Source organism: Zerene cesonia, chromosome 9 (assembly GCF_012273895.1).
Source record: "Zerene cesonia ecotype Mississippi chromosome 9, Zerene_cesonia_1.1, whole genome shotgun sequence".
Lineage (NCBI taxonomy): Eukaryota > Metazoa > Arthropoda > Insecta > Lepidoptera > Pieridae > Zerene > Zerene cesonia.
In genome coordinates this window covers 4,211,339-4,229,963 of record NC_052110.1, presented here as the reverse complement: position 1 = coordinate 4,229,963, position 18,625 = coordinate 4,211,339, and the positions used below count along the sequence as shown (strand labels likewise).

At 34.4% G+C, this 18,625-nt stretch overlaps 1 protein-coding gene across 5 annotated transcripts in view; it reads right to left on the bottom strand.

The window, feature by feature from the left end:
• Positions 1 to 1,145: 1,145 nt before the first annotated feature.
• The window catches only part of LOC119828903 (SWI/SNF complex subunit SMARCC2), a 24,315-nt gene continuing 6,835 nt past the window's right edge, over positions 1,146 to 18,625 (bottom strand). Inside the window, exons 3-20 of one of the 5 annotated variants that reach the window (XM_038351212.1) lie at positions 15,670 to 15,783; positions 14,677 to 14,845; positions 13,853 to 14,007; positions 13,346 to 13,489; positions 12,927 to 13,051; positions 12,275 to 12,381; positions 10,819 to 10,949; positions 10,000 to 10,181; positions 8,551 to 8,692; positions 7,932 to 8,061; positions 7,154 to 7,293; positions 6,523 to 6,703; positions 5,799 to 5,953; positions 4,773 to 4,887; positions 4,083 to 4,226; positions 3,352 to 3,561; positions 2,924 to 3,026; positions 1,146 to 2,203 (exon numbers count right to left, since the gene is read on the bottom strand). In XM_038351212.1, coding sequence (XP_038207140.1) covers positions 2,056 to 2,203; positions 2,924 to 3,026; positions 3,352 to 3,561; positions 4,083 to 4,226; positions 4,773 to 4,887; positions 5,799 to 5,953; positions 6,523 to 6,703; positions 7,154 to 7,293; positions 7,932 to 8,061; positions 8,551 to 8,692; positions 10,000 to 10,181; positions 10,819 to 10,949; positions 12,275 to 12,381; positions 12,927 to 13,051; positions 13,346 to 13,489; positions 13,853 to 14,007; positions 14,677 to 14,845; positions 15,670 to 15,783 — 2,595 coding nt within the window. In that variant the 3' untranslated portion in view covers positions 1,146 to 2,055. The remainder of the gene's footprint in view (positions 2,204 to 2,923; positions 3,027 to 3,351; positions 3,562 to 4,082; positions 4,227 to 4,772; positions 4,888 to 5,798; positions 5,954 to 6,522; positions 6,704 to 7,153; positions 7,294 to 7,931; positions 8,062 to 8,550; positions 8,693 to 9,999; positions 10,182 to 10,818; positions 10,950 to 12,274; positions 12,382 to 12,926; positions 13,052 to 13,345; positions 13,490 to 13,852; positions 14,008 to 14,676; positions 14,846 to 15,669; positions 15,784 to 18,625) is intronic. The other 4 variants (XM_038351213.1, XM_038351214.1, XM_038351216.1 and 1 more) reach the window with 4 other exon arrangements.

Below are 18,625 nucleotides of genomic sequence, written 5' to 3'. Positions count from 1 at the left end.
TGCTTTTCCGAATGGTTTTAAGGAAAACCGAATTTATACAACTCGATAAACCACAAAGCGAAAATTATTATGGATATGATATATAATTTACAGTACCCTGAAAAAACTTTATAAATGGTGGAATGTTCTGAGTTTATTTCAATTTTTTTTGGTTGAGAAACACGAATTTGTTAAAAACTAAAAAGAAACTAAGTAAATTAGTTAATTTTATTATTTAAAATATCGAAGCAAACACTATCTTATACCATCAAATGATTAGATTTAAACTAAATTCGATGCAAAAGAGAAGATATGATTTTATCTTGTGTCAAAATTAATCATTAAATCTATTATTTAGTATTTATATCATCAATCAATTGTCGATCCAAAATAGGATAAATGATTTTATCTTATTTTCAAATCTATTATTAAATAAGATAAAATATAAATCCGAAACCATAAAGAAGAAATATCTTATCTTATTTTAAAATCTGAAACGATTCGATCTAAATATGACTTTATTTTTCAATTTCCTAATATTTTCTGAGATCGTATCATAAATCGTAGGCATATGGAGTACCACAAGGACCGATAACTGAGCCGTTATTGTTCCTAGTTTATTTCAAAATTCAACCCAACCGATTTTTGTATGTGGAAGCCGAGCACGCTTCGGCACGAATAGGGCTAGCTCGCACCGGGGAAGTACCACACCCGCACAGAAGACCAGCGTGAGACAGTAGCATGTTGCCGAGTTTCGTTCGATGGGTGGGGGAGACGGAGGCCCATATCCTTCTCCTCACCCTTCCCAGTCCTTTCTTTTATTCCTCTCGTCAATCATATCTTAATTCCTTTCTAATTAAAAAACGGCAATCCATTTGTAGAAGCGAAAAGCCTACAATTGACCTTACGCCTCTCCAAACGTTCAAAGACGGTTGGTAACGCTTACCATCAGGCGACCCACCAGTTCCATTGCCGACTATGACCCAAAAAAGAGAAACCGATCTAAACCCGATATAAAAAAAAAACAGTTACACAACAGGACCATACAAACAATTCTAAGAAAACAAATTTAAGACTGATGATATATATAAAAAAAAATTAAATAAATTAACTACCTTTTACGAACTCTTCCAAGAGGTAGACCAGTAACGAATAACCCAATTTTATAGTGTTTGAAGGTTTTTAATTTTAATAAGATACAAAAGATTTTTCACGCTTCAATTGTTCAACAGAAATGAACAGCATACGGAAACATTTGTGTTTAATTTTTCATGGCATCTGCTTAAATAACTTCATGAATAGACTGCATACATTTAATATATTTAATTGTAGGTATTGTTATAATGTCAATATATTTATTATTTACTGTGCCACGAGATAATATTTAGATTATAAACAAAACAAACGATCTAGTTTAAATTATGTGTTTGCTTGAGAATTTTATTATTTTCTTTATATAATGAATAGAAAATCTAGTATGCGTGATTAGTGCAGTGATATTCTACAAATTTAATACAGTTATTTATTCATTATGTAAAAAAGCTCCATATTTGACTTTACATGTGACACAAATTAATCGTGTGAGCATACAAGATTTGATATGAAAATTATTGTTGATGGTATACATTTGTACCATCGTCACTCTAAATCGACCTCACAACAAATACAATACACCTTAAAACTATTACAAATGAAATAGGTATACAAATTTTTTAACAATGTATAAATAACATATTTTATTATAATCACATTTTTTGTTAAGTCACAAACTCATCCCTTTCTTGTAAAAGTGACTTTTTTTTAATAAAGATTCAAATCTGTCTAGGTAATAATTTAAAATTAATTTACTTTAAATGAAACCTGCATAAAAAAACTACTTTTTGTGACAACAAATATTTATTTGTTAGTGCACATACCTATATTAAATGTGTTTATATATTCTTTTGTATTTAGAGATTCCAATTCCTTACAATTTTTCAAAATTTATATACCTGTTTCACTGGTTCTTAACCTATTTTGATAAACTAAATTATAGAGTAATCCTAAGACCTAGATAGGCTAGGACCCCAAAGATGCCTAGGGGTGGTGGTGCGGTGGCTCCTGCGTGGGTTCAGCGGGCGGGGGCGCGGGCCCCACAGCGGCCCCCACCACTCCGGGCACACCCACTACGGGCCCCACGCCCACACCTCCCACCACTGCGGCACCACCGCTTTCCGCTTGTAACCTGAGGATAAATTATAATGTTGCTCCATTTAAGTAAATCAAAACGAATTTTGAAGACCAAGAACTGGAAAGCCCGGTTTAACCTAGACAGTTAACAAGACAATAAGTAAAAATATAAACACGTACGTACGTATACGCACATTGAGAGAAAATATTCTTACGTATAATGAGTGTTCACTTATCGATTTAGCAACTTTATATCTACATAATGCATGATGAGTAAACAGTGTATTGAAATCAATTTATGAATGGAACTTCTATCTAAAATTCTTTCAATAATCCATGTTAAGCTTTTACAAAATAATTTTAGCAAACGTCAATGTTGGTAAATTAAAATTTTATATATTGCAGTGTTATTACAAAATACGAGTAGTACGCATTTTCTACACCAAAGAATTTGTTCAGAGACAGAAGGATAAAATCGATTATACATATAATTGGATACAATTGTTTTCTACTTTATTTGTCAACAATAACAGATTTTTTATGCATTAATTTAGATGGATAAGTTATATTATCCTTAGCTTCGCTCAAGCTCAAAGGAGTAATGATTAAATTAATAGTGGCAAAATATTTTATATATTTTACTTAGACCGCTTTCGGGAAACATTTCAAGGGTCTTATATGAGCATAGACATTATCTCCCTTACATAAAAAATACTTTGAATAAATACACCTGAATATTATATTTTAAATAGCTATTTTAGAATTTTGATCTCACCTCTGAATAGCATGATTTCTTGCCCGGAATTCAGCCGCCTTCAATTGCTCTAAGTGGAATTGTTGTCTTTCCTGTATTAGCTGTTGGCGTTGGTATTCGAGACCTGAATCAAACATAAAATAATAGTAAGCTCATGTATCCTAATATGCTGATATACTATATATTCTAGATGTAATTTTCTTTTAACCAACTAATTCATTTGATCGGTTGTGTAGTTGTTACATTCATTTTGATCCGGTGAAAAATAAGGGATTAACAAGTTTCCAATTCATGAAGCAGATATTTTATTCAAAATTATAAAAAAAACATAATTAAGGGAGTCATTTGGGAAGTGTTTATTTGTCAAAACCTAAGACATTCAACAAATTACCAATACAATTTGATAAACCTACAAACTCAAAACATCACATACTAATCCCAACACATACCTTCCCTCTCCCTTTCCATAGTCGCCTCCAGCTCTTCAAAATGTCGCAGCTTAATCTCCAGCTTCTTCATCTGAGTCTCGACCAACAAGGCCACCAAAGACTTAATTTTCCTCTCTTCGACTCCAGCGAGGTGCTTCGCCTTAACGGCGGCCGCTGCCAAGGCGGCTGCGGCAGCCGATTGAAGTTTAGCGTCGACTGCTGCTGGTGGTTCTAGAGGGATTAAAAAAAATCATCATCATTATGATCATCAATCACCATATTTGTCCCGACTGCAGGGACACTGAATATGAGAGTTCATATAATAATACACCACGCCGGCCAATTCCAAGTTTTTACATGCTACGTTTTACCGTTTATCTATATACATATATCAATATAAATCTTACTATAAAAATATTATAGAACAAAACATAGATTTTTTTTTATATATATGCATATATGTGTTAAACAAATATAATTATGAATTATGTATACAATTGTTACAACGCAGTAAGTATTTTAAGTACTGGTGTTTTTTATGAGTCATGTAAGATTTACTTATAAAATTTTATTTGATGTAATACATTTAAAGAAAGTTCTCAAAAGAAATATTAATTAAAAAATGTTAAACAAAAAAATTCGCGTTTCTGCTTGCGTCCTGTAATTGCTCAGTTCATATGTATACTTTTATTCTTTTCTCTTTATTTTGATTCACGTACAAAAAGTGTAAATTTATTATAGTTTTTTTTTACCTTGTGGTTGCTGTGCATCTTCCTCCTTAACTTCCTTCTCCTCCGCGGGCGCCGCACTCTCAGACGGCTCCTCCTTCACTTTGGCTTCTCCCTCTCCTTCAACCTCCATTGGCTCTCCCTTGACGTCTGCACCTTCTTTCTTTTCTGTATTTGATAATTATTTGCATTACTGTGTGTACCCTTTATTATTAAGTCAGAACGAAGCGATTTTATGATTGATTAAAACATAAAATTCAACATTGTGACGTGGCAGAAAAACAAACAAACGCACGTTCGCATTTATTATACAGGGTGTACAATTAAGATTTTTAGCATAGTAAAGATTGTCTTATTCATTTAGAATAAAATAACAAATATAGAAATATAAAAACTAAAAAAAACACATCCAATGGTAGAATCTACGAAATTGTCTTATTTGTTAAGTATATGTCAGGAAATTATGTAAAATTGGCTATCCTAATCGAGATGACGAGATAAACTCATCAAATTATTCCTTTTCACGAATCCTTGATAACTGTAAAAAATTGGATGTAAATATTTCTCTTCAAAGTGATTCAAAATCGTCAAAGTCGGTACATACATAGAGGACTTATTTTCCGACTCCTTTACACTCCTCCTTCACTCTTAAGTATTAGAGGTATTATGGTTGTGTGGGGATATGAAGCAAATAAAAGCGTGTGGAGCTGTTACCGGGCGGGTGTTCGGGCGCGGTGCCGGCGATGCCGGTGCCGGCGAGCGCGGCCTGCGGCCCGAGCGCGCCGGCCGCGCGCACGTGCGCCTCCATCATGGCCGCCGGCACCTCGTCCTGGGTACATCAGAATCACATTATTAATCACATTACAATACAAAAGATGGGTCAGGATTGTTATTCATATAATTATTATTATCGCTCTCGAGGTTTGTTTTAAAAATCAATGGATGTCGCTACGCCGGTTATCGACGACAGCATCCCCCTCAAGAGAATGCGGCAATACCGATGACACGCAGCAATTTGTGAAAATTCTAAGCGTAGTTACGCTTCTGAGTTACTAATAGACGGCGAAGTGTCTCACACTTGTTATTTCAATACAGTTGACATGTCAAGTGTACAGAATCATATCAATTTATATAATACTAGCTGCGCCCCGCGGTTTCACCCGCGTAAGTCCGTATCCCGTAGGAATATCGGGATAAAAAGTTGCCTATATGTTATTCCAGTTGTCCAGCTGTCTACGAACCAAATATCATTGCAATAGGTTAATTAGTTTTTGCGTGAAAGAGCAACAAACATACACACACACACATCCTTACAAACTTTCGCATTTATAATATTAGTAGGATTAGCTACAGCATTTAAGTGTACCTTGGTGATAGTGTTAAATGTACTGTGTTTAGAAATCATGCGTGCACTTGCATATAATAAATAAATATGTATTGATATTATTTGAGTATCTCACATTATAGTGCTATAAGATATTTTAGCACGTGGCTTCATTCAGAACTGAAACGTTATTGTGTAAAATGTCATTTTACGACAGATAGGCGAGTGTGTTGTGCTATTTAAAGTGGTTATGATGTTCGCTATCAGTTGTCTGTATAATATTAATTATTATATAATGTTTGCTTTCTTTTTTTATTTTTTGAAATGCTTTATGAGGAATGCGTGTCTAAAAAAAATAGTTTTTTATCTTCCACAACAGAACACACTTGTTCAAAGTTATCTGTATCAATCCATACCTTAATAGCAGCAAATTCATCCATAGCTGCTTTGGTGGCCTTGGATGCAATACGTGGATCTACTACAGAGGCGAGGAAAGCCACAGTGCTCATGACCGGGTTGCCAGTCTTGCTGAATGGGATCGGTTGGTATGCCAGGGGTCCCAAAACACCACCTGGAATATTTATTGTCATTTTTTGAGGTTCTATTAGTTTTGAAAAAGCTAAATAAATGATCTCAAAATAAATTGTGTATCATGATCTCTTTATAAGATATAAGTTGCAATACAAAATCATGCATAGTAGATCTGTATGTCTTGCCGAAATGTAATTCAACTTCGATTATTCGAGAATTAATGATCTCATGATTTGTCGCTCTCTTATGACTATCTTGTATGCACGTACATATCATGTATAACTTTCATAAAAAAACAAACCTACACAACAACCTACTTCAAAATTTGAATAAAAAGTCTTCATACAAAAGTATCCACTTGCATGGGTATACTATATCCATTGATTTAACTACGAATAGAATCGACTCACCATATTGTGACGTCAAAGCTGTTCATTCAAACGAATTCATGATATTGCTTCAACAGTAACTTTTGTATTTAAATTTGATTTATAAGTCTAACAAAAAAAACGATCCGTCATTCACATGACAAGGGGATATCTCCACATTTGGCATATAGAGGTCATTTGCGTTCCTATTCTCAGTCGGATAGCACTATACTGAACTCACTATCGTTAAGATATGGGTCCTCGATGGGCAGCCGCAGGAAGTGCAGGATGCACTCGTCGTGCGTCCTGGTGCCCACGTGCGCGGCGACGCGGTTCCAGTCGTCGCGGTGCAGCTCCAGCGCCTCCAGCAGCAGGAGGGTCTCTTGCTCCGTCCACTCGCGGCCGCGCGCCCCGCCGCGGTACTGTACATTTCGTCATTTATTTATTTTTTATTTTTTTTATGGCAGAGCAAGCAAAGGAGCAGGTGGGCCACCTGATGTTAAGTGATCACCACCGCCCATAAACACTTGCAACTAAAGGTGTAACAAGTGCTTTGCCGGCTTTTTAGTGACATAACATTAAATATAAATAATTGCATTAAACTAATAAAATAAAATATTATTAGTAATCAAAACAGAGATTCGTACAGTAAGTACAAATTATATAGTAAAAAAAAAAATATGTGCAACACCGCGGTTTTATGTTGTCGGAAATGAATGGAGTAAATTATTTATTTTCCACCGAAATCACATTTGATACATACTAGAGTTTATTGGCATAAATGTATTATACTAGACAAATTTGGATGCTTAGCTAAATTAACGAATTGCACAATTTTCCCTTTATTACGTTTGTCTTTAAGTTACAGTCACCTGATCCAACTTAAGTCCAGGCGCATTTCCTAGCTCGAGGGTCGGCTCGGTCTTCACCGCCGGCTCGCTCTTGACCGGAGCGCCGCCTTCCGCTCCGTTCGGCAATCCAGCCTCTACTTTAGGCACCGCTGCGTTTTCTACTAAAAAATATCATTTAAGGAACATAAAATACAAGTAAGAGGAGTAAACGAAATAAACATAAGGTACAAAATATATTAACCGACTTCTTTAAATATTGGCAATTATTTTAATATTAAAAGCATACATTGAAGAAAGAACGACAAGAAAAAGAAATCACTATATTTTTATTCAAGTCCTAACTAAGTTTGAAAGCCGGCAATAGCTCCACAAAAGCTATTTATTAAGAGCTTTGTGATTGCTCATGGGCGGTGGTGTTGCCTCATGTGATTCTGCTATAAAAAAAGTGAAAAAAGTGATGGTAAACAATTAACAATTTCTGTGATTAAATATTTAAAACTAGCGATCCGCTCTAGCTTCGCCCGTGGTACATAAATAGCCTTCTTCAATAAATGGGCTACCTTACACTGAAAAGAATTTTTCAAATCGGACCAGTAGTTCCTGAGATTAGCGCGTTCAAATAAACAAACAAACTTTTCAGCTTTATAATATTAAGTATAATCTATACTATATAAAAGTATATCTATACTATAAATTTGATAATATTCCAATTCGAGTATCTTATTACATATATAGCTTCTTAGCTCGATAATAAAAAAAAATATAGCAAAAAAACAAAAAAATAAAAAACAATCATAACCATAGATACCAGGTCTAGGCTGAGCGGGTCTAGGTTGCAGCGGCTGCAATCCCGACGGGGTGTCAGAGAGCACGTGGAAGTGAGACGTGGGCGGTGGGCCCATTGCTGTGGGACGGACATCTGCTTCCACCTAATTCGTAATACATTATTTATTATTTATTAAATAAATGAAATATTCTTTCTAAAGACACGGGTTCAAATCCCGCCTCGTGATGGATTTTTTCTATTCCTTAAAAATGAAACTGAGATATTGTTTATATCATTAGCATACTTGTTGAATCTGTTGCTATTTTGGAATCCCTTATTTTATAACTATAATAACCGATTCTTTTTGGAAAGTGAGACGGATCTATTTAAATCTTTCAAAATCAATTTTACGAATTTTCGCATTTTGCATTCTTTATTATGGTTTTTTAAAAACATTAAAATTCAAGTATAACTTATCTATTACAACGGAAATTGTAAATTTACAGCTAACGCAAATTTTAGTGCGTAATAAAATGTCTTGATATTAGGAATACTTGGTAGATATTTAATTTTTTTCGCAAAAGCAGGTTGACAGTAAACTGTTTTTCTTTTCTTTATATATTTCTTCAAAAACTGCAAATTAAATCATTACCTGGTAGTTAACAAGTCCCCACTGCTCGAGGAAGCCGTGCACCCGCATGATGGCGCACACGTCGCCCGCCAGGTTGCGGCGACACGCCGTGCTCGTTAGATACTCCGTTGGATTTAATCGGTAGGTGTCGATCATGAAATTTCTAGTGGAAAAAAATATATATACAATAAATCAAGTCCTAAAAAAGCAGAGGTGGCTCAGTGGTGAGAACCTCGGACTTCAAAAATCGATAAGTCGGGGTTCGAGACCGGGCGAGCGTGCAGGAAATAAATTGATTTTTCAATTTATCTGCACATGTGGATAACATCACCACTGCTTAAAACGGTGAAGGAAAACATCGTGAGGAAACCGGCATGTCCAAGAATCAAAAGTTCGACGACATGTGACATCTGCCAACCCGCACTTGGCCAGCGTGGTGGATCATGGCCTAAACCCTCATAGGAGGCCTGTGTCCCAGCAGTGGGAACGTGTATGGGCTGATGATGATGATGATGAAATCAAGTCCTGGGCGCAGCATTTCCTGGTTGACTCTTCGACTTTTCAACCAAGTACGTACGAGATTAAATGGCAATTTAAATTTCATAAGGAATTGGAAAGTCATTGAATATTACGAATCTATCGAATCCACCTTCGTACACGTCATGGACAATAACAACAAGCATTAAGATCATGCTTCATGCATTTTAATTACTGTTTATTTTAATATCTTATTAAAATAATTAAATATAAAAAGCTTTTCCTCGTTATATAAATATGTTTATCAACGTCAGTATAGCTACTGATGGGTCTATGTCATCATACGCGTCTCATTTCAGCGTGTTCCACATATAATAATTTATTGTTGCTATTAATGTAGATTGAATTTGTGTCATAGAATATGTGTTAGGCAAAACGCGCAATAGCATGACGCAGGTGAAGAGATATATACATTAAGCGTATTAAATTTATATAAAAAAAACATGATGAGAAATTTTGAAAGAATAGAAAAAATTTGATCACGAGGCAGGATTCGAACCTGCGTATCTTGCCTAACCGTAGCAACGCCTAGCCTCTCGGCCACCCGTGATCCTGCCACAGTAATCGAATTTCTTCTACTCTTTCGGTTTCATGTGCCTAAGGGGCACCCCACGCCATCTATTGAGATGATTAAGAACCATCACAACCAATACGAAACATTATTTCAATGATTACAATATTGTATCGATGGAACGCGGCCTTTGTTAAATTTAATTTTTAGTTTTATAGCATTGAAATGCTTTATAAATGAGAAATTTTGAAAGAATAGAAAAAATTTGATCACGAGGCACTTTGCCTAACCGTAGCAACGCCTAGCCTCTCGGCCACCCGTGATCCTGCCACAGTAATCGAATTTCTTCTACTCTTTCGGTTTCATGTTTTCAATGCTATAAAACTAAAAATTAAATTAAAAAAAAACATGTAAATTTTTACCTGTAAGCAAGATACATTTCCGGTGTTTTAGACTTGTTTTTGTTATTAAAGAACTCTGGTAGGGCTCTCTTCTCGATGGTGTGGATGGAGTTATAGTCGAACCACGCCGAGTAGGATGGCACCACGATGTGATGCGTTTGATCAGTTACGTTGTCTTCAAGTTCCTCTTTTATGATTGTTTCCTGATAAAATAATTGCTATATTAAGTAAATTTTCTAATCATGACATTTCTTTTCGGAACTATAATATTCGAATGTTCGTTGTAGATTTGAATAATTTTTCAACCGACCTGAATAAGCGAGCATTTTCTCCATTAGACAGTATTATTTATATGTTTTTTTTTATTTTACATAGAACATTTGAGTGAGTGAAACGATTTTGATGATTCTATTCTAACGTTGTTTAGTTTATTATTGAAAAATAATTAAATTTTTAGATAAAATATTTGAAAATACTTTACCTACTATGTAACAAGTGAACTCTTAAATAATAAACTCCTTGTCTACATTTCAACGTTCTACACGTCACGTTATTCATGCGGATGTTGGTCCGTCAATCACACTGAAACTACTGAATGGATTTCGATGAAACCTGGTATTGTACACAGACAGAATATAAGCTGACTTGGGTGATAGGATACTTTTTATCGCGATTAAATGCTCATTGGGATAAAACAGGAATCTTGATATCCGGGCGGAACCAGAACGAGTGTCTATTTAGTACGAGTAAATATATTTTTTTATTTGCCTAAAGGTCTGGGAAGGGAACGGAAAAGGATATGGGTATGTCGTTACTATTCTAATATCGCTGCGCACGTACCTGCGTGTTGGAGTCGCTGTGCTTGCCCTGCGAGTCGTCGTGGTGGTCGAGCGGCGCGGGCGTGGCGGGCGCGTCCGCCGCCGCGCCGCCCGCCTCCGCCGCGCTCGCGCCGCCCGACGTGCTCGCGGGCGCTGCACGACGCACACACATGTATACATATATTTATATTTTTATAATCGTTTTTTTTTATATTCTTATATATATATATATATATATATATATATAAAGTTTACTTTATATTTGTACATTTCTTATTTTATTTATAAAAGGTACCTTACAGCTAATTTTACAGTATGATTGTATGAAGTACTGATTAATTATCACAATAAATACGCCAATAACAAGGTACACCAATAGCTGGTTAAATATAAGCGACAAACAATTTCTAAAAACGTTATTTTATGTGCAGAAAACTATACAATGAAAACTGATAATTTTAATCTATATAGTTTTCTTTTTTTGCTCAGTTTCATTGTACAGATAGACATAGATCATCGTAATATTAACGTACCTATTACCGTATCGAAGATAACTATCTTCAGTAACTATAGTAAATCAATCTATAATTAAGTTGCATTTCACAATCAAGGTTAAGCACTGCTTATTATGTAGGTATTTCGTATTGAATATACTTCCGCATATTCCATATAACAAAACCGTTTCAAGAGGCTTAGATATGTGCGAAGGAAGATGCTATATGTCCTTCGATACTGATGGATAGCGTTTATCCTCAATTACGAAATGTAAGTTAAGGATAGATTAATTTGCTATAATTATCTGAAACAGCCCTTTACCTGTAATCTCCGATAGAATATTCAAAAAGGCCGTAAGTGTTTGAAATATGATAGATAACGAAAGGAAATAATATAAACTGATATGTGAATGTGCTATCTCTCGCAGTCTATCCGTCCGTAACGACACATTGAACAAATTGATAGCAAAGGCATTGATGCGATGTTGAAAAAAGAGTAAGTGAAAAATTGATATATGGCAAATATAATTACTTTAGTTTTATCTAAGGATACGGTGTTTAAAACGGCGGTTAAGGACGGAACATGTTAGCAAAAACAATAGAATGTGCTATTCCCTTAGGATGGGATTGAGATATTTTACCGCGGTTAAAAGTAACTTATACCATTTTCCAGCCTCCTAACTATCTCCAGATATAAAAATCGTACCATTATATCGCCCTGTTGTGACGTGGAAGAATTTCATATTTCGTATTTATAATTAAAATGTATTTGTTAAGCGATTTAGCAGTATATCATTTATATAGGTTGTGTAATATTGAAAAAAAGTTAAATATTATCTAACTGATAATGCAGTTAATACAATAACTTAATTCAATAGATTAATAAGAAAAATGATCATTTTATTTTATCGGTGACCTTACTTCACGCAAAGTTAAATGTAATATAATATGATAAGAATTAAATTATGTTTGAAAATATCTTACGTTCTGCGGGTCTTTCAGGTTCAGGGGCGGGAGCCACATCAGTGTTATCTCTTGATGCATTATCTTCTTCTTCGTCTACATCATTTTCCCGCCTTTTTGCTACACGGCTGTAATAAAATCCTAACTGTTAATAACTGGTAAACTTACATCTTGTATAGACTATTTACAATAAAATTTAGGAAATGTCATATTCGTGTTTTATTCGTATTTTATCAATTTAAACTTACTTTTTTAACAAATAGGGGGCGTGTCTGTCGGTAAGATCGAAATATTTCATCATTTTATTAGTATGTAATTCGTACTTAAATATAATTTTCAAAAAACACAATTTATAAAAAACAAAAAAAAAAAAAATACCGAGCAAAGCTCGGTCCTCCAGGTACTAAGTACTAATGAAAAACTGAACCAATCATATTTAAAATCTTTTAAATTTACATGTAACTTTATTTTGTACACATAGATTACGAATATGCTGTGCATTATGAGTAAATCCTAGTTGCTCGTCAGAGACGACATAAAATAAAAAGACGACGCTATAAGGCCGCCATTTGCACAATTAGTTTTACATTTCTGTACTCTACTTTACACGACCAAGTATCCAAATAATAACATAGAATAAATAAATAATAAACAGACTGCAGCAATTGATTACCTCTTCCTCTTGCTATGTTTCTGCGGAGGCGGGGAGGGGGAGCGCTTCCTCTTGCCTTTCTTGCTCTTCGAGGACGTCTCTCCTCCGGGGATTAAATCGTCAACGGATAAACGTAATTTGTGCACCTAAATTAATAAATAATTAATATTATCACAATTTTTGAACTAAACATTTTTAGTATTTAGAAATCCATATTTACTATGGGAATAAATTAATTGAATGTTAGAAGATATAAAATGATTTCATTTTTCACAATTCTTTGTGTAAAACCTAAAATTAATTATTTCACTTAATTGAAAGATGAAAGTTTATTGCTGGCACATTGTCGTAACTCGGTACAGACGGTGTGACATACACATGACAAAGGAAATTGGCTAAAAAAATAAGATTTAGTGAATGGCAGTCATTATCTTTTATACCTTTTTCTTTCCATTAGCGTCAACTTCATAATCTTCTTCATTGAGCCATTCATTGTAGTGCGGCAAGTCCAACACCCACGTTGCGGACACGCGGTAGGGCTCAGATCTATTGCAATCCCAGTTCGCTGTTTCGGGAACATCGACCTTTAACCACAAATAAATGTTGATAAAGCTTGCTATCAATTTTGTAATATGTTGAAGGAAACTATGAACAGTTTTATAAAATTACTAATATTGGGCATCCCTGACTTCTATCAATGATGACAATTTATATCGATTTTAATTGTAGTGTCACATCAAAATGCCTTGAATTTGTACAGTTAAGCTAAAATACAATATTGAAATAAATTTTCCACATACATGGTTGACAATAATTATCGTTTTCTTTTTAGTTACATTTACTTAAACAGTAGAGATAATTTCAACAAACATACTGTATTTTCCACAATTTTCACAGTCAAATATTAAATCAAAAATAAGTAAAAATAGTTTACTACAATATCTTACCGGCAAGTCAGCCTGTGCCCACGTATCGTGGCTGTCGGGGAAGTAATACCAATGTATCAGCACGTTGTTGCCGCGACGGAACACCGGCCTGGCGTATTCCTCCTCTAACGGATCCACAGCTGGGTAAATTATGTGTGTTGCATCTTCTTCTTCATCTGAATAAGAAATAAAATTATTAAAAAAAACATTAACGTTCCACTCCCTCCGAATTCTGAAAGGGGCATAAACGACAATTTCTAATCAAACACGAAAAAGAATCACGTAAACCAGTTCAAAACCCCACGGAGTTATCGAGTAACAAAACAAAAAAAAATCAGTCGAATTGAGAACCTCCTGCGTTCTTGGGAAATAGATATTAAAGATTATAATATAGATCCTTTGGTGGTAGGAAAATTTAAAATATTTTATTTATAAGCGTTCATCATTCTATTATGGATTCGTCTTATTAATTCAAGTATAAAATTTAATGTGTTTACCCTGCCAAAGCATTAACACTTAAATGCTGATAAGCAACAAATAACAATGGCTGCGCCAAAATAAATGAAATAAAAGGTACATTGCACTTCCTGTGCAGAACACAATAGCTAAATGGAAAAACTTCTGCCCTTGCTCGAAATCTCTAGATTATTCATTTCAATTATAAGCCTGTACGAATCTTTACCAACAAAAAAAAACTTCAATTTCATTGTTTCAATATATACTTCATTCGTTTAACAGTTATTTCACTTACTCCTGAATGTTAGGGACTAGTAACTTAGTAGTATTAATTTATGTTTAACAATAAATAAGAGTTAGGATTAGAGGCATGCATACACAAAACTTACCGCAGAACTCGACTTGATGGTTGCTTATGATATCTTTGACTTTATTGGCGGTTGCCTTGTCGACCTCAGGGCGTATGTAGATGCAGGGTGACCTAATTATTTCAGCGCTCAGCAAAGCTGATTCTATCTCCATCATCATTTGCACGTTCAGGTCTTTCCGAGAGGGATTCTGCAATGGAAGGACAGGGGAAGGGAAGAAAAAGAGCAAATTAATTCGTGTACTTTAGAAATAAAGTTTTTTTTTTTTTCATAATGGTTATCTACAATTCTGACATCAAGGAATGTTTAAGTAGAAAAAGTTTGTGTGTAGTTCAAGGACTTACGTTAATTTCCGACGAGACAAAAGTCACGTTTGTTCCAGAAATATCACAAAACAGTATCACATAAAATTTTGTAAAATCATAAAATTATAACAAAACAATATTGCACATGCACACAACGAGGGTGAGTAACAGTTCCCAAAATATTAGTGACAAAAACACAACATACAATTATCACAAACTGATTTAAAAATATATTTACACAGAACACAAAATAAGACTCCCGAAAACCTTGAAACTGAAATGAGATCTGCGTGAAATGGCAAGAATGTACCCTCCAACAATAACATAGTATGTGTTTTTGTCTGATCTAAAACATAATTTGTCTCTAGACATAAATAAACCGTAAAAGATCTCTCTGGTGTATAAGAAAAATCGTATTTGGTGTAACTAAGAAGTGTTATAGATATGTAATTGTTAATAATTCATACCCTTAAATCGTGCGATTGGAATGGAGGGCACGACTGGTGGAAGAAAGCATGCGACCGATCGTTTTACATTTTTTTAACTATATAATTACGACCTTTCCTGTAATGATAATTAAATAGTTTCTGACTCGATAACCTGAAATCGATCGTACACTTCGTCCAACGGCCGTGCAAATGCATTGTTATAGAGCCGGTGTCGGGACTGCGGGGCGGCGGTGAGAGGCAGCGTGCGATCGGGTGCATACCTTACCGACCTGGAAGTCGAACTTGCGCCACCGCTGCTCCGACTTGAAGCGGAACATGGTGGCTAGCACGGTGCACAGTGAGCCGCCAGGCTTCATGTCCATGAATACTTTTATCTGGAACGAGAACGTGTGCTTGACAGTTGAAACATGTGACTAATGATGTCGTGGAAAGGTAATAGGGCTACCGACTTATAGTAGAACTGAAATTTAGCCAAGTAAAAATGATTATGATACCATATACCAGTATGAAAAAGCTACTACGTTTATGAAAACAAAAGATAGTATTTTCTATGAACATAAGTAATTTCAAGTGTAATGCTATTAGAACGTACTAAGTAGAAATCACATGGTAACATACAATTAGCTGAACAATTCAGAATTGATTTTTTTTATCATTCCGAACGTTAATAGTATATTTTACCTGATTGCACTAAAAGGAATATTTGTATTGGTTTTTGCAATAATAACTTTTTAAACATTTGTTTCATATCAATTCCTTAAATAATGCAAGGTCACTAACAACAAAAGCATTTTAAAAACAGTATCAAGATAGAATAGGACATGAAACCAATTTAGCGATACCAAACATGTCTCGAATGATATTCGATGATGATGGTTCGCGCAAAATAATGGCCAGCCTTTCCGGCGAATTGAACCATAAAACACGGTTAATCATTATGGTATATCTATGTACAGCATATAATGTAGTATACACAATGTAATTCCAAGTTTAAATTATGTGTCATGAGGTAACAATCATTGCAATAACATATTTTAATTGCAATAACATGGCCATGTTCTTTAGACTAATCTCCAGTAGACAAACTGATTAAAATTGTAAACTATTCCGTAAATATTATATTTACTAGGAGTAATATACAACTATGCAAAAACAAAAATTTTAATTGATAGTTTAATTTTTTATTATTTCAAAATTGGACGAAATGTGGTGGACGTTATAGGTGAAAAAGTTTTGAATATTTAAAAAAAAAAGCAACAATAACTGTATAACAATAAAAACGGAAAAATAAAATTGCCTTATCAAAAATGCTAAAAATAATTATATATTTAATTGATTATTTTGCTACTTATTTGACATTGTAGTTGATTATAGCAAAAACATGCTTGGAAGATTTTGCAACCTACTACAACTTGGCCATGGATTTATCTCAATATCTGAGGCAGGCTGGCAGTTTGCGTTCAAATTTACGAAACAGTGGACGGGTGACGATGTTATAAACACAAAAAAATTGTTACATCAAAGTTAAAGTAAAAAATGAAATTTGTAATAGGAAATTCGTCGATGTTCTGGTGTCCAATTGTTTTTACAATATTGTGTTTAGAGTGTGTTCAAGGATACACCGCTTCATCACCATTAATAAAAAATGTAAGGAACTGGCTCTTATTCTTTTACATTGATAAAATTTTCTACATTTTAATTTAATTTTACAGATTAAATGAAAAGCTAAGGTCTTGTTACCGACGTTATATTTTTATTTATTCATTCATATATTTAGGTTTGTTATTTATACTAAAAAAGGCATCTTTCTTGCAATGAAAAATTATGAACAAACCAGTACCTAAAATTTATCTGTTTACATCAAATTAAGCAAATCGTCTCATGGTTTAGAATGCGAATTATTCTAAATGAAACATTAAGATTGTATTAAAAATTTGTATAGCGTTCGTAAAAGGGACCAACGACTTTAGACCGGTTTCAAACGTTTAAAATTCGTATTAATTTAATTACGAGTATAAAATTGTTTGCACGTAATATACCTATTGCATAAGAAAGAGATAACTTAATCATTGGATTGTCTACTCATTGCCTTTCAATTTCTAATTTAGGTTGTTCGAGGTGGTATTCACTTTGAGGGCCCTCATTGGACGGAAAACGAAAGTGCATTATACTGGGTCGACATAGAAGACCAGAAACTTTACAGACTCGACCCTGTTACCGGAAATGTGACTTCGAGAAAAATAGGTACACAAAACGCTCTCAATTAGCATCATTCAATTCAACAATCACATGCTAAATTTATACTTATCAATAAATTCTTAACAATAGACTCTTGAAGTTTACAAGTCAACAATGACTTGTATGACTTGTAAAATATGTTGCTTTACAATAATCCGACGACATCTGGGAGATATTTCTAAGGACTGTTTAGTGTTTACGATATATTTATCGCTTTACCTGATATGTATATCCATTCATATCAATACGAAATACGAAATCCGATAAAAGTATACACATCACTTTAAGTCAAAGAAAGAAATGCGCTTAATAAACCGCATAGAAAAGAAAGGACCCTTGAAACGGGACAAGGAATAAAATGAGATATTTGAGAACTTAGCACTATAAACAAGTATGCTATAATTTTAGTCTTAATTTATAAATCTCAAAGGTGACGTGGAATGTGATCCATCAACGCGCAGCCCAAACTACTGGTCCTATTGGACTATTGTATTATATCACCACTATGATGTAGGTAAACAATTTTAATAAAATCTACCCCCCTGTCGATAAAATAGGGGTGAAAGTTTGATCCATGAAAATTTATTAACACCACACTGGCGAAGCTACGAGCAACACTTAGTTAAAAAGTTTACGTTTATTTAAACCTATTTCATACGCAATATTTCAGATTACGGGCCAGTATCCCTCGTTGTGACAGTAAAAGACTACCCGGGAAAGGTCATACTATCATCTCGCAGTGAACTCTACTTGCTGTCCTGGGACGATATGGAAGGCGATAGCGCTATGAGACTGCTCACCGTAGTCGACTTGGGCAAACCTGACAATCGAATCAATGATGGCAAAGCTGACACGAAGGGAAGACTTTGGTTTGGTATGTTGATGGACACAAATCAAAATCTAGGCATTTTCTATATAAAACATTTTAGTGATCTTTGTAAGGGTATTTAGGATATTTTACAAATAACATTTTACGAT